The following is a 22,653-nucleotide window of genomic DNA, read 5'->3' as shown; positions in this document are numbered from 1 at the left end:
ATCGTCGTCCGTGGCTGCCTCGACTATCGTCAACATCACCACCACCGTCACAGGCTCCAGGCCCCCCAGGCCCCCCACCGCTGCCATGAAGTTCAGTAGGACCGTTCAAGTCAACGCCGTACCGGAATGGTCGGCGTACTACATCTCCTACTCCTCGCTCAAGCGTCTGTACGTGGCTGTACTGGCCGTTTCGCTTGTACTTCTTCCGGCAACGACTGACATCTTCTCTCACAGAATCCAGAACCTCGAAGAAGAAGCTACTAGTCGCTCCGTACATCTTCACCGCGACTCCGAGAGCGTGTCGCTGCTTGTGCCAACCCACCAGGGAGATGCGTACGCCGATTTCGATGTTATTTTCCAGCGCGCGCTCGACGATGAACTGAAGAAGATCGTCAAGTTTTACACCGAGAAAGAGCATGAGCTCTATGGCGAGGTTTGTGTGCTCGAAGCTGATATCCACGCGTTCACATCCCGTGTTGGTGTCGACGAGGAGGAAGGACATAGCAGCAGCTCCTCATCGTCCATGATGCGCCACCACCAATTATCAGACGCCGAGAGCATGGTCACGGGCTTAGTCCACACCGGCTTGACGGAGGATTCCATCGATAAGCACAGTGGCGACGCGATGTCGCTTGCCGAGTTCCGCGACAACGATGGGTTTGACGAGGTCACCGACATGAAGATCACCCTAAAAAAGCGCGCAGTCTCTCTCTACGTCGCGTTGTCCGAGCTGCGTTCGTACGTGCAGCTTAACCGCACCGGTTTTGCCAAGGCACTTAAGAAGTACACCAAGCTTGTCGGCCGGGAACTGCCCGGCCACTACGTGCTTGACGTGGTAGAACAGACCTACCCTTTTCTCTCACCGACGCGGGACATTCTGCAGGAGAAGATCTCCGAGATCACGTCGCTGTACGCGTTCATCGCCACGCGCGGTGACATGAACCAGGCTGTTCTCGAGTTGCGCCTGCACCTGCGCGAGTACATCGTGTGGGAGCGCAGTACACTTTGGCGCGAGATGGTCGGCATTGAGAACAAGGTGCAAAGCACAGGCATTACGAACCAGGGCTTACTCAGCAGTGCACACCCGATTGAAGATGCTCTCGAACACAAGACTATCTTCGACCAACCGCCGTTGCTGCTACGTACACGTATCGGCACAATGCGTCTGCCGCGTCTCATCTTCAACTCCACGTTCTTGATTCTCTCCATCATCATCGCAGTTTTTGTGGTGCTGCTCGTTGTTCCGATTTTCGACGCGCCGGAGCCACAAGCATGTCTTGCAATTCTAATCGCCGCATCCATGCTCTGGGCGTCCGAGGTCATCCCGCTATTCGTTACCTCCATGCTGGTACCATTGTTGATCGTCGTGTTCCGCGTTGCGCGGACAGAAGACGAATACCACACACGCATGAGCGCGCCGGACGCGACAAAGTACATATTTGCCGCGATGTGGTCGCCCGTAATTATGCTTCTGCTTGGCGGATTTGCTATCGCAGCCGCGCTGAGCAAATATAATATCGCCAAAGTCATCGCAACGTGGGTGCTCTCTAACGCGGGCACGAAGCCGCGCAACGTTGTGTTGACGACAATGTTCGTCGCCATGTTCCTCAGTATGTGGATCTCCAACGTCGCATCGCCGGTGCTGTGTCTGTCGATCGTGCAGCCGCTGCTACGCACGCAGGACACGAACTCGAACTTTCCCAAGGCGCTCATCCTCGGCATCGCGCTCGCGTCGAATATCGGCGGCATGGCATCCCCTATCGCGTCGCCGCAGAACGTTATCGCACTGCAGAATATGTACCCAAACCCATCGTGGGGCGCGTGGTTCTTCATCGCGCTGCCAGTGTGCATTTTCTCGATCGTGCTGATCTGGTTGATGCTGCTCGTTACGCTCAACCCGAACAAAGGCGCCATCATCACTAAGATTGAGCGATCGACTGCCAAGTTCGACCGCACGCAGATCTTTGTGTCCGCGGTCACGCTAATCACCATCGCACTGTGGTGCGTGTCGCACCAGCTCGAGCCGATATTTGGCGACATGGGCGTTCTGGCCATCATCCCGCTCGTCGTTTTCTTTGGCACGGGTCTACTCACTAAGGAGGACTTCAACAACTTCATGTGGACCATCATCATCCTCGCGATGGGTGGTATCGCTCTCGGCCGCGCTGTGTCCTCCTCTGGCCTTCTCGATACCATCGCAATGGGCATCCGCGCCATGGTCTCAGGCCTGGGTATCTACGGTGTCATGGTGGTTTTCGGCTCGATGATCCTTGTGATCGCGACCTTTATCTCGCACACCGTCGCCGCTCTCATCCTGCTTCCAATCGTCGCGCAGGTCGGTAATGCCATGGATGGCGAGCGCCACCCCAACCTGCTTGTCATGGCCTCGGCCTTCCTCGCGTCCTGCGCGATGGGTCTACCGACATCCGGCTTCCCTAACGTCACCGCAATATGCACAACTGACGACCAGGGACGGCCGTACCTCACTGTCAAGCTCTTCATCACGCGCGGCGTGCCGGCGAGTATTCTGGCGTACATCGTGATCATCACTCTTGGCTTCGGTCTCATGAAGGTCGTCAACCTATGATCGCGGACCATGACAGTTATAGACGTTATAGAATTTGCGAATTTCATCTTCGGGGGCATTCATTCACAGCTAATTTCTCTCTTTTGGAAGAACAAACTTGGGACTTTGAAGGTGTTGCAGTGTTATTTTACGAATAGTTCATGTGCTGGTGGGCAAGAGGTGGAAGTGGAAAATCAATATAACTGAGACTGACGTCAAAACTTTTTTACCCACTAATATCGATACACCATAGATGAGAAGAAGAAGAAATTATATCACATAAAGTACTGCAGCACAGCCGGTGAAAGAAAAAGAAGGTTTAGGCATGGCCGCGGTCAGGGGACGACGAATCCAGCATTTTAGACGGTGCCGGACTTGTCGACAATGATGACCTGGGAGGTCGCGCCAGATCGGGAACCGAAGGTCTCGATCTTCTTGACGATGTCGTAGCCCTCGACAACCTCGCCGAAGACGACGTGCTTGCCGTCAAGCCAGGGGCAGGGAACAGTAGTGACGAAGAACTGAGAGCCGTTGGTATTGGGGCCGGCGTTGGCCATGGAGAGCAGACCTTCTTTGGTGTGACGCAACTTGAAGTTCTCGTCGGCGAACTTGTTGCCGTAGATAGACTTGCCGCCGGTACCCTGTGGAGAGAAGTTAGCGGGAGATGCGATCGGGAGATGAAACCCAGGATGACGTACGTTGCGGTTGGTGAAGTCACCACCCTGAAGCATGAACTGTAGATGAGGAGATCAGTAAACTGCACAAGTCAACTGTGGCCGTCAGTCGCAGTGACCGTACCTGGGGGATCACACGATGGAAGGGGGAACCAGCATAGCCGAAGCCCTTCTCGCCGGTGGCCAGAGCTCGGAAGTTGGCGGCAGTCTTGGGGACGACCTGGAGAAGCGTGGCGAAGTCAGTATGGAGCCCGACAACAGAACCGCTAGAACAGCGAACGCACATCGTCATAGAGCTTAAAGACGATCTTGCCCAGAGGCTTTCCTACAGAAGAACGGGGATCAGCAAGGGAAGGTGATGGAAGGATGGTGCGCCGCGCAGGAGACTCGATCGGCGGAGGCGCTTGTCAAGAGCGATGCGTACCGTTAGCGGAGACATCGAAAAAGACGTTGGACATGGCTGCGGCGGAGGCGGAGAAGGATCTCAGGAGCTGGGGGGTGCTGAGAAGTGGGCGGGGAGCGTAGAGGAACGGGCGGGCGAGGCAGGAGCGGGTGGAAGCGAGGAACATCATCGACTTTTGTGTGAACCTCGCGTTTTGAAATTTCTGCGCTCAAAAGCATGTGTCCTATCACGTGATACTTGTGAGCGATATTGTGACCTAGTGTGAGTGCGAGTGTGATTGAGATGTGACTGATTGTGACCACCCTCAACTATCGTCGCCCCGACAGAGACGGCGTCCACCAAGACGACCGCTGTCCCTCCACCGCAGCCATGAACACCTCACGCATCATGGACAACGCGAACATCCGCAATATCAAAGATGCGGTCCAGAACATGTCGCTTTACGATGTCAAGGCCTACGTCCGCAAGGCCCAGAACGGTGCGCACTCCTCCTTGCAGTTGCCGGCCGTCGCGCCTGGCGTCCCGCGTTTGTCGCCGTGCGTGCCGATGACGACCATGCCGCCGCGTCTCCGGCAACACCGCGCGCATCCACAAGCAGCATGCTAATCCAAACTTGTTGCAGTCATGATGAATGCGACTGTTATCGAGACGAAGGTGTGTTTCCCCCTTTCGCGCACACTTGTGGAATAAACTAATGATGCTGCCGTCCAGGTCCGCGAGGCCACGAACAACGAGCCCTGGGGCGCCAGCAGCACCCTCATGCAGGTATGTTCATTTCTCCTCTTCACTGATCATCTTATAGTTGTACTCACATTTTCAGGAAATTGCCGACGGAACTTTCAGCTAGTATGCATCACACCTGGAGCCCTACACATACGAACTGCTTGCTGACACATTTTGCAGCTCGAGTTTTAACGAGATAATGCCCATGATATACAAGGTATGCACATTGCTCTAAAGTGCCATTCAACTCTGTGCTCACTTATCAGCGTTTCACGGAAAAAACCGCTGCCGAGTGGCGTCAGATCTATAAGGCGCTCCAACTTCTTGAATTCCTCATCAAGCACGGCTCCGAGCGTGTGATCGACGATGCACGCGCCCACATGGCGACCATCACAATGCTGCGGTCATTCCATTACATCGACCCAAATGGCAAGGACCAGGGCATCAACGTGCGCACGCGCTCCAAGGAGCTTGTTGCGCTGCTCGGCGACGACGACCGGATCCGCGCTGAGCGGAAAAAAGCACGTGCCGCGAAGGACAAGTTTATTGGTTCTGGTGCTGGCGGTGGTAGTGATGCGGGCGGCTTCGGAGGTTCTGGCAAGAAGTACGGCGGCTTCGGCAGCGACCAACTTGAGTTCGGGGGCGGTTACAGTGGGCGCGTATTTGGCGACGGTGGCGGCTTCGGCGGCGAGGCCTACAGCGGCGCACCCGGTGCTAGCAGCTCGAGATATAGCCGGGACGATGATGATTCTCCACGACACCGTTCGTCACAGTTTGAGGAGTACGACGCTGGCTTAGAAGATGACAACACAACGTCAGCGTATGCTAGCATCGGCGACACGCCGTCATCGCCGGCGGCTCCTGCACCGGTTAAGAAGCCTGTCGCAGCCTCGGTGCCGTCTGTCGACCTCTTCTCCTTCGACGACGACAGTGCGATTGCTGCGCCGACAGCGTCGTCTTCGGCGGCGTTCGGCAACTTCATGGCCGTCCCTGCCACCACTGCTGCTGCTCCCGCCCCTGCGGCAGCCGACGACGACGACTTTGCCGACTTCCAGTCTGCGGTTCCGGCGGCGTCCGCGCAGACGTCTGTGACCGCCAGCATAACGGCGCTCTTCAGCGCCCCCGCTACGGCCCCCGCGCAGCCAATGTACAATCAGTCATTCGCGCAATCCACATATGCGCAGCCGCAGCAACCTGCTTTCTTTTCCGTGCAGCCCATGACCACAACCCCCGTGGCAGCAACGACGCCAACCACCTACCAGCAGACCTCATACCCCGCGCCGAACTACAACTCGGCGACGTTCCGCACAAACTCGGCCAACACGATGCCGATGCTGTCGTCCACCTCGTCGGCGTCGTCGGTGTCGACGCTCGGCTCGCAAAGCACCGCAGGAAAGAAGAAGGACGACGTGTTTGGCTCGCTCTGGACGGCGGCGTCGACTGGTGTGTCAAAAAAGGCAACAGGCCCGACCGGTGCGAATGGACAGCAGCAGAGCATGGCACAGCTTGCGCAGCAGTCTGCAACCGCTGGGATCTGGAGCCAAGCGCGAGGAAACAGCAACACAGCGACCGCGCCGGCCCCAAGTGCACAGCAGGGGTCGACCAGCAGCAATATGGATGATTTGCTATCGCTGTAAGACAAAATTCTGTGAACTTTTCCCTCAGTTATGTATCAACCATATTTAACCGTGGCACGTGCTTGGCATGGGTCTTTTACATACTACTTTGTCGTGTCGGCGCTATTTTGGCTATAGAACCCGCGCTTTTCGGGCGTTGTGAAAGATGTGATCTAGTTAGTTAGGCAGAACAAGGGAATTAGATAATTACAACATGCTCGATGATGCAGTCGGAGATATATATTAGTTTATCCGACACTCTTCGTACGACACAGCTGCAATTGTTAGATTAGTTAGTACAGAACAAAGTAGTTATGGTATCATACATGTCATGTTACAGGTAGTTTACTACACACGTTGCTACATCCTTGAGGATGCATGTTACAGCACCAAACACAAAAAACAATTAGAGAGAAAACCCCATTGAGCCCAAATTCCATAACCGTGGAGAGATAAATAACGTAGAAAATGTAATTAGCGGTGACAACGACAGGAAGAGAATGACGGAGCAAACGAGGCGGAGTAAGTGAGACAACCCGACGATGGGACGAATTACTCGTCCGGCACGTCTTCCCAGCCCTCATCCTCGCCGACCTGCCGCCGCTGCTGTTGTGGTATACTCTTTGTAGCAGTGATAGGCAGCGAGGTCTCCGAGGATAATATTGGTATTGATATCTGCTGTGGCACGTCGGACGAGTATGGGGAGTATGCTGAGACTTGTGATTGTTGCTGTTGTAGATCTATAGTTGTGCCGCTGTCGGCACCCCCGACAGACGTGGATTGCTGTGATTGTGATTGTGGTGGTTGCGGCGCGCGGAACGCATCGCGCTGGATGATCTCGACGTACTGCTCCGGCACCAGGCCAGACTCGCCTACATGTGGTTAACAGGGCCCGTCTACAAACAAGAAAACCACGGAATAGAGCACACATACCAGTAACCGGATCCTGCGCGACAAGCCAGCCTTGCCCGTGCCGGTAGCTGATCCACACATTCTGTCCCTCCTTCAGCGCGAATTCGTTCTCGTTCTCGGGCTCGAAATCAAACAATGCGACTGCGCGACCGTGAATTTCGTCCTCCTCGCTCGCGACAGAGAAATAGTACTCCCTGTCACCCGATGCAGCGGTCGCAATTACAGGCGAGGTGAGGTACGAATCCTCGGCCCAGGGCGGGCCGTCGTCGCGGTCGTCGTAACCGCCTTGGGGGTACGCGCTACTACTGCTTCTGCTCTTGTCGTCGTCGTAGGAATAGTAATATCCGTTCGGTCGGAGTCCTGATCCGCCGCCGCCACCATGACTACTGCTCCTACTATGGCTGGAAGGCGTGGGCGAGCGGGGCGCGGGAGGTAGGCCGAGATGCAGGGGGTGGAAGTCCGGGTAGGCAAAGTCGCGGACGAAGGAGACGGCGGAGAGAAGCAGCACCTCGTCGTCGCTGGCGCTGGCGCTATCGGCGTCGTCGACGTCGTCCCCAGCCGGCGGTGGCATTGCGTGCGTGTGCGCTGTGACTTGCCGCGGGGAGGAATTGAAGAAGAGGAGGGAGCGTCGGGGAGAGGAGAGTGATGATCGCGAGGGCTGCGCGGGCGGCGGTGAATCACCGCGTCTGGCCGGCGTGTGACTTTGATCACGTGATATAATATGTGATCCACCCTAGCCCTGCCACTATTGCCCTCCGTTCGCATCTTCTTTCAGTTTGCTCCGTTTCCGCACCATTTCCCACACCTAAATCCCCCTCCTCCTCGATCCGCAATGGCCTCTGCTCCTCTCTCTGGCGCCTTCCTCGGCTGGAAGAAGTACCCTACACCCATCTGTGAGTCCTTCTCCGCTACTCTACGCCCCGTATCAGCACACGCCCTCGCAGTCGTTCCCGGCGCCCACGATCGCGAAGGTGCTCTGATTGGCTGCATTCCCGAAAATGAGCTTAGCACCAGCGTCCGTCGCCGGCAACGACAGCAGTAGCCAACCATTGCCATTTACAATCCCGTTGACCGTGTTGAATATTGACTGCAATTTTGTGCTGTTGGTGTTTTGCTGGTTTGCTGGTGATGGTGTGCGGGTGGTGATGTGCTTGTGACTGCGCTTGACGCGGGTGTGCGCGAGACTTGCCGCTAACTATCTTCCTCGATAGTCAAGCCCCTGTGGCCCTTCTTCATTGGCGCCGGCTTAACATACTACGGCGTCAGCAAGTTCGCGGACCTGCTCATGGACAGTATGTTTCCCTCTTCACTTCTCAGTCGTACACAAGTGCAATCATCGCTAACCAACCTTTAACCACAGCCGACGAGTTCAAGAACGATCCCCGTAACCCCAAGAACAAGCACTAAAAGGTGGTTCTCTTGCGTCTTCTTCACCTCCGTCACCACCTCCATCCGTGCGTCCACGCCCATCCGTCTTGTCTCTCGGCAGCATGGGTACTACACACTTCTCATCCCCTCTCCTTCCCCCCACACGGCTCGGTCATCCTCGTATATATTCCATAAATATATATAAAAATGTATAGACTGCGAGTTGTATGATATGCAAGAACAAATCATGCTGGACAAGCCGTGCGGTGAAGATCTGGTTTTGCTACGCCCAACAATGTAGGAACAGCCTGTTCATGCTGAGCCGGCCTGTCCACACCTTATATCTCAAAAACTCTCTGAAAGGTCGCTCCCTGGGTCAATTCCAATCGTGGTTACTAGAGAAGAATTGCCAAATTAGTCACTCGGCCCCCCAAATACACTTTGTCAGCTTAAAGTCTGAATATTCGCCCGAGGTGCGCTGGCAAACTCGTTCTAAATTTGGTATTTTAGAAGTCATGTAGTAGCGTTTTAGACTGTTTCAACGCGTTCAAACATTATCCGGCTAGCTCTCTGTGATAATACAGGTAATCTAACTGAATTTGATTCCTACTAGAGATGCGTTTGAAGACTCTGCTGCACTCAGAGCAGCAAAGGTACAACAACCCTGTTGCTTCCAGCAAGGCAAAATACACGTATTTGACTGCAGTTATCCATATAGATGACTGCAGCTGAGTCGCAGATGCAATTGGATCCGGCTCAAGCGCACATGTCAAGGCTATTGTGCGCAGTTTCAGCTATACTAGCGCCCATGCCCAGAAGACGCAGGTATACAAACAAGAAGTATTCGTCAGAGAAATACTGGAATCTCAACTTTCAAGGAGCTACGATCAAGCCAGAAGAACGGTAGCGTAAAGTCCACGTTGATCTTTACAGCAGCCTCCGGTATTAATACCCAATTCTTCTAATTTGTTGATGCAACAGATGGTGAATGAGGTTGTGAGGAAAATGATGAATAGGATCCGGTCTGAACATCAGATCAACCTTCTCTGAAAATACATATTCTAAAATGAGCCGCGCCTGTTGCAAAGGCTTTGAATTGAGACGCATTTGTGTCTACATGTGGTCAACCTGACAACTCTAGCCAACTTCTGGCGCCTGCCGAGCGATCAGTTTTTCAATTTTTTTTCTGCAGCAATCATGTGTGGAATATTAACCCAAACTTTTATTGTTAAACAAATCCCCATAATTTATAGCACAAACACAGACGTGACTTAGCTAGTCTAGCAACATCCATTGTTGTCTTTCAGCCTACTTGCGCTCCTTCACTTCTTCGTCCACTTTCTGCTTCTTCTCCTTCTTCGCCACCACCACTGCCGTCTCTTTTTCCACTACCAGCGGGCGTTTACTCGTCTTAATGGCAGGCCCTGCGGTGGCCGCAGCTGTATCAGTAGTAACCACAGGCTTGGAAGCCAGAGCCATCCTTTCGTCTGCTGCAATGTCCACTATCTCCGCGTCGCAAGCTTTCGATATCATAGCATTGGCATTCACAGCAATTATATCCACGGCCTTTGTTTCAACCGGCTTAACATCCACGGCCACTGAGTCCACGACCATTGTACCCGCAGCCTTGCCTTCCGTCCTAGGTTTCACAGCCGCAACAGCGTCAGCTGCCTTTGGTGCATCGCCGTCGTCCGTCTCCACACTGTCATCGTACACCTTCACGAACGACAACGCAGCCATGGCGATCAACGTCTCGGGAGTAATCACGGATACAGGTGGCGTCGTAGAAATAGGTACTCTGATAGGGAAACCCTTCATTGGTAGTCCAACAGCCTTCGGTATCGGAGGAGCGAGGGACTCGATTTTGATCTCTTCAATGCCGACGGACGGCCCGTTGGAGAAATGCAGTTTTGATGACTTCTTGTGTTCGTCCAAGGGTGTATGTACTAGTTGCTGTTGCTGCTCAAGTTGCTGTTGCTTCCGGTGAATCTGTAGAACGGGCCCAAGTCCAGACCGCTCCGTTTTATGGCCCTCATCGGTCTTCCTCGCCGAAGGTGATGAGGATGATGGTTGCTCCTTCGGACTTTCAAACGGCAAATTTAATCCCGGCCGCGGCAAGCCCGACACCTTGAACTCCGGCGGAGCAGTACCGCTGCCCTTGCGCGCAAACTGCAATGGCCTCAGCGGCTTCAGTGCCGACGTCTCAGACGATTTGCGGAAAATGCTCGAGTGCTGTTGATGCTGAGATGATCCTTTGTCAACCACCGGCTTGCGGAATAGCTGCGACAGCACGGAACTTGAGGGAGTGCTACTGCTTGGTGGTGCAATCGGCTTAGTGGTATTGCTTCCTGCGGCTATCAAATTGCTACCCTTGGCCATGACAGTTGTGGACGATGAAGACGTGTCGGAGTGGCTCTTGGTGGCGGCATCGGGCGCCAGTCGTGGTGAAGCAGACGTACCCGGAATAATAGTCTCTGGTTCCTCGGCATTGACCGGCGTGATTGTGTTCGACTGAAACAATTGAAACACCGGCTTTTGTGTAGCAGGCTTGGGAGCTTCTGATGTTCTCGATACAAACGGTAATTTTCGGCTCCGATTGTCTGCAGAGAAGCGTGGCGTTGTCTCTGAGACTCTTATAGGCGTAGTAGCCTCCTGCACAGGAGTAGGCTTTTTGTTCTCCGGCGGCTTCTCGATAAAGGGTTTCGCGATAGATGATTTTAATGCCGACGTCAAAGGCTGTGGAGTAGGTTTGAAGAACGTCTCCACTGTCGGCTTCCCCACAGGCTTGACTTCAAGTCGATTGCTCGGCGCGCTCGCGGCAATAACAATCTCCTTTGGCTTCGGAGTTTCGACCTGAGCAGGCTGCCCGCTCTCGGTCAGCACCATGTTATCCAGTATCTCATCGCGGCGAATCGGGCATGGCGGGAATCGGGGGTGATAAACCGAGGTCATCTTAGGGTCCACAGGGAGCTTGCGCACTGCCATGGGGAGAATACTCCATCGAATATTCCGCCCGGGGTTGAGCACCTGCAGCAGCAATAGCCGCTCCTGCTCGATATCCATCTCACTCCGTAGCAGCGCAAGTCGATCGATCGACGACCTCGTCGCCGCTGGCAAATCTGGAACCGCTGTGACGACAGCACAGAACATGCGCAGCGCAGAAATGACAACGTCGGATGGCGCTTTTCTTGTGAATGTGGAGGGGTGGCTGGCATAGTCGGATACAGACTTAGCTGAGAAGTTCTGTGACGGCGATATACTGTCGAGCGCGACTTCGACGATGTGTATAATTGCCGGGTTGAATGATGCGGGTAGTAGGGATGTCGTCAGCAGAAGAACCTCGACAAACTTGTACACGGGAATATGATATCTCCTGTTGAGTCAGTTAGCACAATGATCCTGTCATGCAGTACGGCTGCCAGTACACACCGATTGGTGGCCGGTCTGACTGCCAGCAGATGAGCCAGCAGAATAGTCTCGTACGGCAAAATCGACTGTCCTACCGTCCTGACAACAGTCGCAAGCAATCCGTACGTGTTTGCGTGAATCACCGGGATCACTGATGTGATAAAGTCCTGCTGACTCCGATCCACCGTCACGTGAAACTGAGTGCTCACGCTGCCAAACGAAAGTATGCGGTCAATCAGATGCAAAATCTTTGATACTGGAACTTGGACGGGTGAAGATGTTGGCGTGGTCAGAAATGTCTCCACTACTCTGAGCAGCATCTCAATGCGAAGCACGCCAACGAACGGATCAGTGATCTCTACAGAGTACTCCCAGCCAGTGGGAATATCACTGTACTTCTTCTCTTCTATTTTGTTCGTTAACATATGTTCGTCACCTAGCTGTAATCTTATGTCACTCACCATCAACGCCTCTAAATGTCTTGGACAAGGCCTTGTGTGTCTCGTTGATAGTGTGTACCAAAGAGGCCCTCCACATCTCCTCGGAATTCTTAGGTGCGGTAAGATACAGCGACACGTAGAGCTTCCTGGCCCATAATTCCACCGTCTTCTCAACTGGTGTATGCAACTGCACTGATAGATTGAAAATGGGGTATATAATGCCGGAAAGTATCTTTGAGATGAATGGCCGCGTCATGTTGGACTGATCCCGCACGAGGGCAAATAGCGCCGGCAGTGTAACCTTTAGCATGCGCACATCAATTTTGTCGCTGTTGATTGTCGACAAATTTAGAAGATTGGTAATAAACGCCGGGATGTTCGGGGTAGCGAGTTCGCGCGTCAAGGTTGGCTTGCCGGACGTGAGCGCAAAGATGCGGGACAATGCCATCACTGTCGAGCTCGTGGTCATAAAACCGTCTGTCCGCTTCTAACCAAATTATTAGCCACTCTTTTCAGCAGCTCTTAGAAAGAGTGAGTTGCAACATACCTCCAGAATGGACAGCAACAGTCGAATCCATGTCGAACCGTGCGAGTCCAGCGAACCCCAGTCCTTGCCAACAAGCACGTACACAAGATCCGCAGCAGCGCACCTCACAAGCGGCAAATTCGATTGCAGTAGCGACGACAGCCGGACTCTGAGTCGGTGAGTTATTTGCGGATCAGCTTTGCTCAGAGCATCTGGCGACTCGAAACATGCAAGTACGGCACCCAGGTGCAGCGGCAGGGCTGCTTCCTGGTCAGGCGCAAGCAGCGTCACTAGACATGACCGCAGCTGCGAGTTAGTCGCCGTCGTCTTCGACATCTTTCCAGCCGTATGATATCAGAGGTACAAATGCCTGGTAGCTGGGGCATACCAAGTACGATAAACTGCTCTTTGTCTCTAATGCCTTTGGGATTATTTTTGAGCGCCGCACCGAAAGTGTGTGCTAGCGTTTACGCAGTGGCCAGTTCGTTAAGTAGCACTGGTCCCGCGCACTTCTTCGCTCCGCCAAAAAAAATTTGGCCACGGCTCGTATTGTCCGGCCCTCAATTCTTCGCTTTTCTCGCGACAGCTTCACCATGGCTAATCTCATTACCACGTGAGTTTATCTACCGTTAGCATTGCTGGGCAATCTGCTGATTTTTGAAATAGGCTACCGGAGCAGACGACCCCTGTCCACTCGGTCGTGATTGATTCAGGTGTATGCTTGCAACGCGGTCACTGTTCGCTTAGGGAGAGCGTTTCTAACAGATCTTTCGCAGGTTCTGATCAAATTGTCGAAGCACACGACCGAGTCCTTCCCCGCGAGTGTTTGCGGCCTTATCCTCGGTCTAGACGCTGACTCGATCCTACAAGTCACTCATGCCTTCCCCTTCCCTTCGCCATCCCAGGAACCCTCTGGTTCGTCACAGTCCAGCAACGATGACGCCGTCAACCCGCGCTCCAAGGCCAACATCCGGTACCAGGCCGATATGATCCGACTGCTCAAGGACGTCAACATCGAAGCCAATCCCGTCGGTTACTACATCTCGTCCTACCTTAGTGGATTCTTCAGTCACTCCCTGATTGATAACCTGCTCAGCTTTCATGCGACAAACCCCAACTCCATCATCCTTGTTCACGATGTTACTCGGTCATCGCAGGGTAGTTTAGCGTTGAAAGCATATCGTCTTTCGAAGGAGTTCTTGGCCACTCAAAAGGCTTCCGGCGGCAAGTTTTCGAGCGAGTCCGTCGTCGCGAACAACCTGACCTATCTCAACTTCCTCGAAGAACTTCCTCTCACCATCAAGAATTCGCACCTGACGACCTCCCTTCTACACCTTCTAGATTCACCCTCGTTTATCAAGAAGGGCGACCCTCAGACTTTGGTCGCGTCATCAACACTTGCTTCCAATTTTGATAGCTTGGACCTGTCAATCGACCCTTACCTGGAGAAGAATGTCGAGTACTTGCTCGATTCCATGGATGACTACTATACCGAGCAGGGAACCTTCAACTATTTCCAGCGCCAACTTGCGCGCGAGCAGACTAAGATCCAAGCGTGGGTCCAGAAGACCGTATGTTATTCCTGGTTTATAAATTCAAGAGTTTCGTATACTAACATTGATCTTCAGAAGTCCGAGAACGCTCTCCGCGAGAGAGCAAACCTGCCCACCGTGTCCGAGGATGACTGGCAGAAGCATTTTAAGCTGCCCGTCGAGCCGTCACGGCTTGACAACTTGCTGATCTCGGCCCAAATTAGTGAGTTTTCCTGACTTCTTACTTAGCTTTGAGTTTCTGTTGCTAACAATTGCTTAGACCAATATGCAAACCAGATAGAAGAGTACGGTTCGGTTGTGTCTTCGAAGTTATTTGCCATTCAGAATGATCAGGTCCAGGAAGGTAGTAGTTAGGTTGTTGATTCGCATTAGAATTTAAATAGGTGACTTGTATATTAAGAGCTACTGATTTCCATGCACTTTACGAATTTCGAAAGAATTTTATCACATACTTCGACTCACAACTGGAGTGCATTAGACACAGCCTAACACGCACTGCAGTCAGTCCTCCAAGTCCGTAAGCCGCTGTATATCAGCTGGTAGTTATCTGTATTGCAAAGTCTTTGCATGCCAACTAATCCTTATAAACAATAAATATCTTCTATTTGTTGATGAACTCTGAGTCCAGCAACTGTACTATTTTACAATTTTACAATTAAAATGGTATTATCGTCTCTCTACTCACTCCTCGGGCTTCAGCATCTCCACAATAACCATTGATAGCACTCCAGACGGCATGGAATACATAAGCCGCACATGGAGTCCCTTAAACAGCGCCCTGAACAGTCCAACCTCGTTTACTAGGTTCTTTGCGACTTTCCATAGGCCCTGCTGGTCATCTGGCCGTATTCGACTAACTTCGTCGGCGATGGCAAGCTGTTGCCGCGTCTTGACGACATCGAGAAAGTTCGAAACGGTACCAGCCGCTATACCAGATATTGCTGATGCAATGGCGTATTGCTGCGCCGTTAGCTCTTCACGTACTGGTGATACATCCAACGAATGTGCGCTTTTGTAGTCGTTACGGTTCTTGAAGTAGATTTTCAATTCTTCCTACACAGAAAACGGTTAGCAACAAGAGACGAGAAATAGTAAGTGTGCAAATAGGTTCATACGTATGTTGACCACCAGACAATTGAATGTGGCGTAAAAACGGCTAGACCCATCCAATATCCTCTGAAAAAGCCCTTCAAGCCCTGTGTCTTATACATGTGTCTGATCATGTCGCGAGTGTTGCCCGGTTTCGACTCCGACTTGAGCTGCATGTTGCCCTTGATAACCTCCATTGGAGTCCATAGCACACTACTGCACAGCTACTCGCAAATTAACAACTGTATGGCGAGGAAGAGTATATCTCCAGGACCGAAGAGCATACCTCAGCTATAGCACCGCAGACAACATATGTTGACACGGTATCCGTACCCAGTTTCGGCTCAAGCATCTTTTTGGCCTGACGATATGACACCAGGTATACTGTGAACGCGGGTGTCGTGAAGCCGACAGCGGCAGGTAGTCCGCGCCAGTATTGTGCGATAGGAAGCTTGTATCCCGTAACTACGGAGGTCTGTTGCAGCGTTCGAATGGTGTCCACTACGGCGGTAATTAGCACGAGCTCCTTAATGTCCCTCAATGACAAAGCACGCACAAGGATGAAATGCGACTCGACTTCCAACCGCACCGACGCTGGATGCCGTAGCGTTGTTTGTTAGAAAGCCTGCTGTCGCGTAGCAACTTGGGTGGAATTACTCACACGGCGGCGCCTATCGTGGCAAAATCCATGGTTTGCGTGCAATTCGTCAAGTAGTATCCCCTGGTCCAAAAAGATTGAATGTCCTTGTATTATCGTCGGCAGCTCATGGTTATCGGTCATGCACCTCGGGAGGTTCGTGAGAAGGCGCGGCTCGAGAACTTTTAGAGAGTGTACCCATTTCACGTGACTTACTCGATCGGAAGGCGTCGAGCAATCCTCTTTCTGGCCACTATTGCAGGATCCCCGAGCGTATCAAGCTTAGAGAATTTAGAGTTTACTACGAGAGGTTCGTGATTTGGCATGTTCTGTACGCTCTCCGAGTGCATTTGCTCCAGTGCAACGGCAGCTGGCTGTACGCACTTTGGGAGAATCTTGGGACAAGAATGAGACGCCCAGGCAGAGGACGTGCGCGACGGCGAGTGCGCATCAACAAGCAACTGGAATCCATCGAGTCCGTCTTACAACAAACCTGCATCTGGATTGCAAATACTATTGCGAGGTGGGCATCACAGCTAGTACGCGCCGGAGTCGACGTTGTGGATTCAACGGCTCGATTCGAATCGACAGCAACGCGATCTCATAGTCGTGATGCTACTTCTGTCGAAAATATGTTGATGCGACTGAAAGAGAAATGAATGATTAACTCCCAGCAACAATAGCATCTGGTACGTTTTCACCCTAATAATTCCAATAACTATACCCAATCATCCGTTTCAAAGTATTACCATCTGTTTGAGCATATTTCTCCGTTTTGTTGTTGTTATTGTTTACCGAAGTAGTCATTCTAGGCCGATATACAAAGTCTTGCCCATTGCCGATTCGCCTCATTTGTCGTAGTAATCTCATCTGTTCCACTCCCTCTCAAGAGCTCTGGGAACGTTTAGAGCTTGCAGCCGCCCAATGTTGGCCTCCAAGAACGCCGAAGAAAAGGATTAGTAAGATCTCGGAGAGATCGAGAACACGACCGAGGTTGATGTGACCAAAGCTGCTCTAATTATTCTTTCTCTGTGATGGGTCTCACGTCGTGTCTCTCGGACTTTGAATGGGACTGCGGCTTCCGTCCGTAGTGAAACGGTCAGCTTCTCACCATTCCATGGTGGTCTTGTAAACAATGTGACGCACAAAGAAGCTGCACCAAGTAGTGTGTGTTTCCTCCTCCTCTGCTTCTGCTGCATGACACTTGTTCAAATGCTCGAGCTTGTGAAGGGTATGTCACCACTATCGCACGTGCAGCTGAATACGATCCTCATAATTAGGGTTGTTTTGGCGTACACAGTGGATAGCCTAGGCGGGTAGCGGTAACAGGAGATATATCCTTAGCGGTGCAAGAGCGAAATCGGCAAGTGGCCCAGTGATGAATAGCGGCAGGTCGGAGATTCCTTCGGTACAGAGGAAAAGAATGGGAACCAGCAGAAGGGATGGCATATATTTTATGACCGTCGCGAACCATATGTGTCTTTGTGGGTTTATGGTTTGGACATATGTATCACTGTCCGTATTGGTCACAGTGATAATCACAGGACATGCTCTCTCGCACTCGATGCTGAACGACGCATACATCAGGGCTAATTGGTAATTTCGCAACATAATTGCACGTCGTGAATACTTTCTCTTGCACGAGCGCGGTATATCAGATCGCCCCTACGTTGGGCTGGATAAGTATTAGTGTAAGCAATTGCGACTGGACCGAGCGGGTATGTCACTCTCTCAGGCCAGACATGACAGCGTAGCACAGAATTGATATTCAGCAGCAGCAAGTAGAGTGAAGCATGCGCGTTTTCATTCTGCAGCTAGTAGCTTAAACCTCCGAGTAGTGCGAGCAGAAAGAGAGCGGATACAGAGCGGTAGGCGAGAGATCACGGCAGGAGCACACGGCGTTTAGAGTTTTCCGAAGCACGTGAAGACGCGTCAAGGGACGCGCTCGCCCTGTTACTGCAAGTGCGCGGACACGCTTGGGTAGTTTTAGGACCGCGGCATAATCTCTCAAGATGCGGGGCGTGGATTATTGCGCAATTATTGAGCTGGTTGACCGAATGCAAGTATACTGCGTGCTCTGATCTGAAACGCGACACCAGGATCTCGAATGAATACCACGCCGTTCGTACTTCTCGACCTCCCAGATCAGTCTTGGACGATCTCTGCTGTAAATGCTGCTCATTTACAGATTTTAGTAGTTATATATAGTGAGGTGAGTGAGAGCAAGATGGCAGGTCTCGTGCAAGAGATTGCTGGCGAACAGTGCATAATAAGTTGCGAATATCAATAGTTCAGGACAGAGTTTCCTGCACCTTTTTGTAGCATCTATGAAATGAAGAGTTTGTAAGGTATAACACGTATCAAAATCCAGAATCCTGGCTTTGATTGAGTTTGTGTCCCAGTTAGAGGTTTAAGCGGCGAGTGTCCGCCGAGAAATTTCGATGCAGATAAGTTTTTATGCAGCACGAACTGAAGATGGTCCTATTCTATGTTGACAGAGCTTTGTGGCACCATAGGAAGTATGTTAGAGCGTTGCTTCGTCGTAAGCAAGTGGTAGAATGTATCGCAGTATGATGATCGCATAACTTTCAGCGGGATCTATGTCTACTGCACAGTGCAGTGCGCGGATCTGTCAATGGCTTGGGTAAATGACAGATTAATACAGTACGAGTGACTGGGTCCATATACTACTACACAAATCTCTGTGCTGCATAGCAGCAAGAACGGAGCCATAATCATAGAATGTAGGCGTAGTTAATTAAGAGTGTAAGCTATCGTCAGAGAGTGTGATATCTTCATCATAATTTCCCCCTGGACATAACATCTGTCCTCTCAGTACTACTTCTCCTTCTCATCCTTGGCTGGTTCCGCAGTCTCCGCCTTGGATGCCAAGCCCTTGTTGTGGGCTTGCGCTTCCTCGAACTTCTCTTTGAAAAGGTTGGCGTCTATAACAAATATTAGCATGTCGTGTGGATATGCGCATGAAGAAAAGACACATACTCTCGGCGTTGGCGAAACGCACAGCCAAGGTCTCCGGGGTCGGCACGCTCTCGCTGTAGTCCGCGGCGACTGTGTAGACCCAGCTTCGGTCACTCCCGATGTTCGGCTGCAGCTTCATTTCCGAGGTAACTGGAGACAAAGGTCAGCAGCAGACTTCATCACGGCGAGAACGACAAGTCAAGCTTACTGAGATGGTTCGCACATGTCTTCAGGGTCTTGTCTCGTCGCATGAGTATTCTGATCTTGCTAGTAGACTTGTCCTGCAGAAGTCGCAGATCACCGGTGCCTCGCTCCTTCCATTCCTTCGCGTCGCCGTCGTATCGGAAAAGCTTCGCGCGCCTGTAAGCTGGTAGTGAGTACACTTCCAATAACGAGTTAAGCAACTAAACCAGGAGAATCCTCACATCTTGAAAATAACGTCCTCGTTATCTTCGAGTGCAGTAACCTTCAGCTCCGTGAGCTTGATAACAGGCTCGAACTGCACGTCGGGCTCTTCCTCGATCGCCTTCTGTTCGTCACGCACGATCTCGTTAGCTCTCGGTCACTATAGCCACCACGGCACGTAAAACATACCACTGCAGACTCATCGTCATCATCCTTCGCAGCAGTGCTAATCGACGAGGACGCAAACAGCGATGGGGCAGACGGCGTAGTTCTGGTGCCGCCAAACATGCTGAAAACGTTCGCGGTAGGCGCAGCGGCCGCAGGAGCCGTAGTCTCAGTGGCGGGAACCTCCTCTTTCGCAGGCTCGGAGGACATTCTACTGAGATCGGTGTAGAAAATGGAAAATGCAAAAGGTCGTGTAAATTGCGTGCGATCTGGACACGAACGAAAACTCGGGAGTGCAAAGTTGAAAACGATCTAGAAAGTTAGAGAAGCTGAAAACCTACGTCGCAGCGAGCTTTTTCGGCGCCCTGAGTTCTCGATTCTGCCTCTACGGATCCCTTTGCCTCAGACGTCCTCCTGTCTCATGGGTTCTGCAAGAAGCTACTTCAAAACTGCTAGAATTAACTGCACAAGAGCAAAGTCGAAAATGTGGCCGTGACAAGCGACCCTAGCAAACCCAAGACATACGCGCACAAACAAAAATAGAGCGAACGCGAACGCAAACAAAGTCTCTTTGCATATACTTATACCATTACCAATCCGAACCACATTTGCCATTCCAAACATATTCGCCATATTCCAAGCCGTATTACAAAAAAAAGCAAATCAGAAACCCAGAGCAAACGCAAAACAGCCATGACACGCGCCTGACTCGAACACACAATCACACAAAACAAATCCTACTGTACTCGAAAACACCATGGTTATCCCGTAATTCATCTCACTTCTTCCCAAATCCATTAAAAGACTTCTTCGTGACTTTCTTGTAAAGTTTTCTCGCGTTCTTGCTCGCAAATTTGTGCCGGTACTGACCCGATCGCTTGCCCCGAGCGAACGCGTCCTTGGCGCTGTCCCAGTATGAGCCTGTGAAATCCTCGGCGGCGTCCTTCACCTGCTTGGCAAAATATGATGCTTGCCTTGACGTTTTCTTAGTATGTTCATAGGCCTTGTGCAAATGTCGTTGAACCTCTGGCACAAGAACGTTCTGAGAGTACTCAGAGGTGTGGCTCGCGTGTTCCAAAAACATCCTCGACACCGGCTTCAGCTGCCCTTCGTAAAAAAACTTTGGCCAATCCATGATTGTCTTCCACGCACCCTGTCTCTCTCCATTGATTTCCGCGATAAACCACGAGATTTGTGACTCTCCTTCCAATGACAAGAACATGACGGTGAAATTCAACGACCCCCAAACATCCTGTGGTTTCAACTTCAGAGCTGCCTGGTTACCATAGACAGACTCAACGGCCACGTCCAAAATCTCGCCATTAGCGCGCGTTGCAGAGAGAACACTGAGAGCCGCAACCTCGCGCGGACCGCCGAACGTGCATGGATACATAACCTCCGGGACTTTCACGAGAATACTGTTTGCGCCAATCAACTGATAATCTGTGATTCTACTGTCTCTAACCAATCGAGATTCGGCGTTGAGGCAAGATCGCCCAACCTGGCCCAAAATCGAAGGCGACTGAAACAAATGAACCGATGTAACGCAGAGTATTCCAATGAGCACAACGACAGCCTTTGAAATCTGCATATAATAGTCAGCATCAGATACTAGTCTCGTCAATCTTGGCATTGAATATACACACCATGCCATTGAAGTTCATCGTCATCGAACAAAACTGCCTGCTCGGTCTGTTTACAACCAGCAAAATGCACTCCATCAGAAATGCGGGATCCACGTCAGCCAAAGGCCGGTCAATCGAGAGACAAAAGGCATTTCCAAGTAGCTTCCCACTTCTAACTGAGCAGAACGAGTTTGCTCCATCGCAAATGGTCAAAACAGGAACATCGGACAACGATGTGAGCGAACGAATGCCAGCCTCAAGCGAGGATCGCTTTTCAACTGAAGTGCTGCTGCTGACATGACAGACGATCAGATCAGGGCTATTGCGTGCGTTGAATCGCTCAAGGAATAATAGGTTCATGGTGGCTCCAGAACTAGGCAAAGCCTTATCTTCAACTTTCTTGATTGGCTCGTCAACATATCCGCGTATAAAGTTTGGAGTCCAGCTGACGAATCTAGGCAAGCAGTTGCACGACTCGAGAAGCGAAATGATAAACACGACGTAGCAAGATAAATATGTTCTCGGTGCATATTGGTATGCACTTGTAATTTTATTTCGTACGCCTTCAGGAACGCCGACATCAGACGCATCGGTAATATAGAGCACATCCGGAGCTCCAAATATGTAATGAGTGCGCCACTTAGCTTCGGATAAGCCTTGTTTGGCAACCGTCAACCAGTGAGAGAATGATTCTGAGGTCCAAACAGTGGTCAGAGTTGTCATGAGCTCGCACTTGTACAAAAGCAACTTGTTCCAAAAATCATTCAAGCGACTGGCGACATCAAGAAATCTCGAGTCCATGGCATATGACCCGACATTGGCAGGCGGATCATTGCTAGAGGAGTCTTCTCTTCCAGAAATGGCTGCATCAACAGGCACTGCTTGCGAATATCCAGCAACAGTCTCGGTCGAGTCGCGCAGCTGGCTAGCCTGCATATCCACCTTCAGATCACTGGCTGTAGAGGAAAGATCTTCAATTTGGCAAGCGTTGCCGTCATCAGTGTGCGACACGCTCTCAGACTCTGCTGTAGACTGATAATCGTCAAATTCAGCATCAGGCACGGTCTCGATTTCCGACATATCCGCGGAGGGCGTCGACACACCGTCATAACTATACAAGGACAGGTCGTCTCTGAACTCTTCGGACTCGATAATCGACATGTCATCGCTCACATCCGTCTCGCTCTCGTCACTAGAAGCAATAGTCATCGACGGCATTACGTCGGAGTTGTTATGAGCATTGTCAGATATCATGCGAGGTTCGTGATCGAGTGAGCACGCCGCCACTTGGCTTCGGTCAGCTTGATCTGGTTGCTGCGCCGGATCGACATCGTGGTAGACCGATGTACGCATTGTTCTCGATGTAGACAACTAAAACGGATAAAGTATATAGGAACTGGCGACTGCCCGTTGGCTAGAAGACGTAGAATTACGAGAAGCTCTCAAGGCGCGGCGATGGGAGGTGCTGCTGCAGCGGTCGCAGCGACTGATGTGCTGTCCGCTAGAGGCGTCCACGCCGCATCACCACAAGCCCCTGGAGCTAACAGCACAAGCCCCGCTACTG

At 51.7% G+C, this 22,653-nt stretch overlaps 10 protein-coding genes across 10 annotated transcripts; 4 read left to right on the top strand and 6 right to left on the bottom strand.

Annotated features, from left to right (window-relative positions):
• Positions 1-30: 30 nt before the first annotated feature.
• V1518DRAFT_412476 (SPX domain-containing protein) lies at positions 31-2,845 on the top strand. The gene is made up of 2 exons (XM_066903102.1): positions 31-168; positions 235-2,845. Exons 1-2 carry the CDS (start codon positions 86-88, stop codon positions 2,585-2,587), a joined length of 2,436 nt encoding a protein of 811 aa, XP_066761467.1. The 5' UTR covers positions 31-85; the 3' UTR covers positions 2,588-2,845.
• On the bottom strand, positions 2,638-3,814 carry V1518DRAFT_412473 (putative CPR1-cyclophilin). The gene is made up of 5 exons (XM_066903101.1): positions 3,665-3,814; positions 3,525-3,565; positions 3,365-3,460; positions 3,265-3,300; positions 2,638-3,207 (listed from the first exon to the last, which is right to left on the bottom strand). Exons 1-5 carry the CDS (start codon positions 3,696-3,698, stop codon positions 2,926-2,928), a joined length of 489 nt encoding a protein of 162 aa, XP_066761466.1. The 5' UTR covers positions 3,699-3,814; the 3' UTR covers positions 2,638-2,925.
• A 167-nt stretch (positions 3,815-3,981) lies between these two features.
• On the top strand, positions 3,982-6,304 carry V1518DRAFT_412468 (uncharacterized protein). Its single transcript, XM_066903100.1, has 6 exons — positions 3,982-4,121; positions 4,266-4,297; positions 4,355-4,408; positions 4,464-4,489; positions 4,547-4,583; positions 4,633-6,304. The coding sequence occupies exons 1-6, from the start codon at positions 4,013-4,015 to the stop codon at positions 6,001-6,003; spliced, it is 1,629 nt and encodes a 542-aa protein (XP_066761465.1). The 5' UTR covers positions 3,982-4,012; the 3' UTR covers positions 6,004-6,304.
• Positions 6,164-7,528, bottom strand: V1518DRAFT_412465 (uncharacterized protein). The gene is made up of 2 exons (XM_066903099.1): positions 6,916-7,528; positions 6,164-6,854 (listed from the first exon to the last, which is right to left on the bottom strand). Exons 1-2 carry the CDS (start codon positions 7,463-7,465, stop codon positions 6,535-6,537), a joined length of 870 nt encoding a protein of 289 aa, XP_066761464.1. The 5' UTR covers positions 7,466-7,528; the 3' UTR covers positions 6,164-6,534.
• Positions 7,529-7,726: 198 nt separating this feature from the next.
• On the top strand, positions 7,727-8,301 carry V1518DRAFT_425825 (putative ATP18 subunit I/j of the mitochondrial F1F0-ATP synthase; the record flags this gene model as incomplete). The annotated part of the gene is made up of 3 exons (XM_066905946.1): positions 7,727-7,787; positions 8,106-8,186; positions 8,255-8,301. 3 exons carry the CDS (start codon positions 7,727-7,729, stop codon positions 8,299-8,301), a joined length of 189 nt encoding a protein of 62 aa, XP_066761463.1.
• A 1,156-nt stretch (positions 8,302-9,457) lies between these two features.
• On the bottom strand, positions 9,458-13,077 carry V1518DRAFT_412459 (rRNA processing/ribosome biogenesis-domain-containing protein). Its single transcript, XM_066903098.1, has 4 exons — positions 12,658-13,077; positions 12,132-12,597; positions 11,692-12,076; positions 9,458-11,635 (listed from the first exon to the last, which is right to left on the bottom strand). The coding sequence occupies exons 1-4, from the start codon at positions 12,970-12,972 to the stop codon at positions 9,571-9,573; spliced, it is 3,231 nt and encodes a 1,076-aa protein (XP_066761462.1). The 5' UTR covers positions 12,973-13,077; the 3' UTR covers positions 9,458-9,570.
• Positions 13,078-13,132: 55 nt separating this feature from the next.
• On the top strand, positions 13,133-14,826 carry V1518DRAFT_381227 (uncharacterized protein). The gene is made up of 5 exons (XM_066901651.1): positions 13,133-13,249; positions 13,303-13,351; positions 13,413-14,207; positions 14,265-14,391; positions 14,449-14,826. The coding sequence occupies exons 1-5, from the start codon at positions 13,230-13,232 to the stop codon at positions 14,541-14,543; spliced, it is 1,086 nt and encodes a 361-aa protein (XP_066761461.1). The 5' UTR covers positions 13,133-13,229; the 3' UTR covers positions 14,544-14,826.
• V1518DRAFT_412451 (mitochondrial carrier domain-containing protein) lies at positions 14,759-16,127 on the bottom strand. Its single transcript, XM_066903097.1, has 5 exons — positions 15,940-16,127; positions 15,835-15,872; positions 15,565-15,779; positions 15,305-15,502; positions 14,759-15,242 (listed from the first exon to the last, which is right to left on the bottom strand). Exons 1-5 carry the CDS (start codon positions 15,966-15,968, stop codon positions 14,871-14,873), a joined length of 852 nt encoding a protein of 283 aa, XP_066761460.1. The 5' UTR covers positions 15,969-16,127; the 3' UTR covers positions 14,759-14,870.
• Positions 16,128-18,312: 2,185 nt separating this feature from the next.
• V1518DRAFT_412444 (RanBP1 domain-containing protein) lies at positions 18,313-19,784 on the bottom strand. The gene is made up of 5 exons (XM_066903096.1): positions 19,489-19,784; positions 19,320-19,423; positions 19,103-19,254; positions 18,916-19,044; positions 18,313-18,860 (listed from the first exon to the last, which is right to left on the bottom strand). Exons 1-5 carry the CDS (start codon positions 19,672-19,674, stop codon positions 18,754-18,756), a joined length of 678 nt encoding a protein of 225 aa, XP_066761459.1. The 5' UTR covers positions 19,675-19,784; the 3' UTR covers positions 18,313-18,753.
• Positions 19,785-22,572, bottom strand: V1518DRAFT_412442 (uncharacterized protein). The gene is made up of 2 exons (XM_066903095.1): positions 21,111-22,572; positions 19,785-21,049 (listed from the first exon to the last, which is right to left on the bottom strand). Exons 1-2 carry the CDS (start codon positions 22,440-22,442, stop codon positions 20,243-20,245), a joined length of 2,139 nt encoding a protein of 712 aa, XP_066761458.1. The 5' UTR covers positions 22,443-22,572; the 3' UTR covers positions 19,785-20,242.
• Between the last annotated feature and the right edge of the window lie 81 nt (positions 22,573-22,653).

This window comes from Limtongia smithiae (genome assembly GCF_038497785.1).
Source record: "Limtongia smithiae strain NRRL Y-17922 unplaced genomic scaffold V1518scaffold_2, whole genome shotgun sequence".
Lineage (NCBI taxonomy): Eukaryota > Fungi > Ascomycota > Lipomycetes > Lipomycetales > Lipomycetaceae > Limtongia > Limtongia smithiae.
The sequence above is the reverse complement of the archived record's forward strand: the minus strand, read 5'-3'. Positions and strand labels throughout refer to the sequence as shown.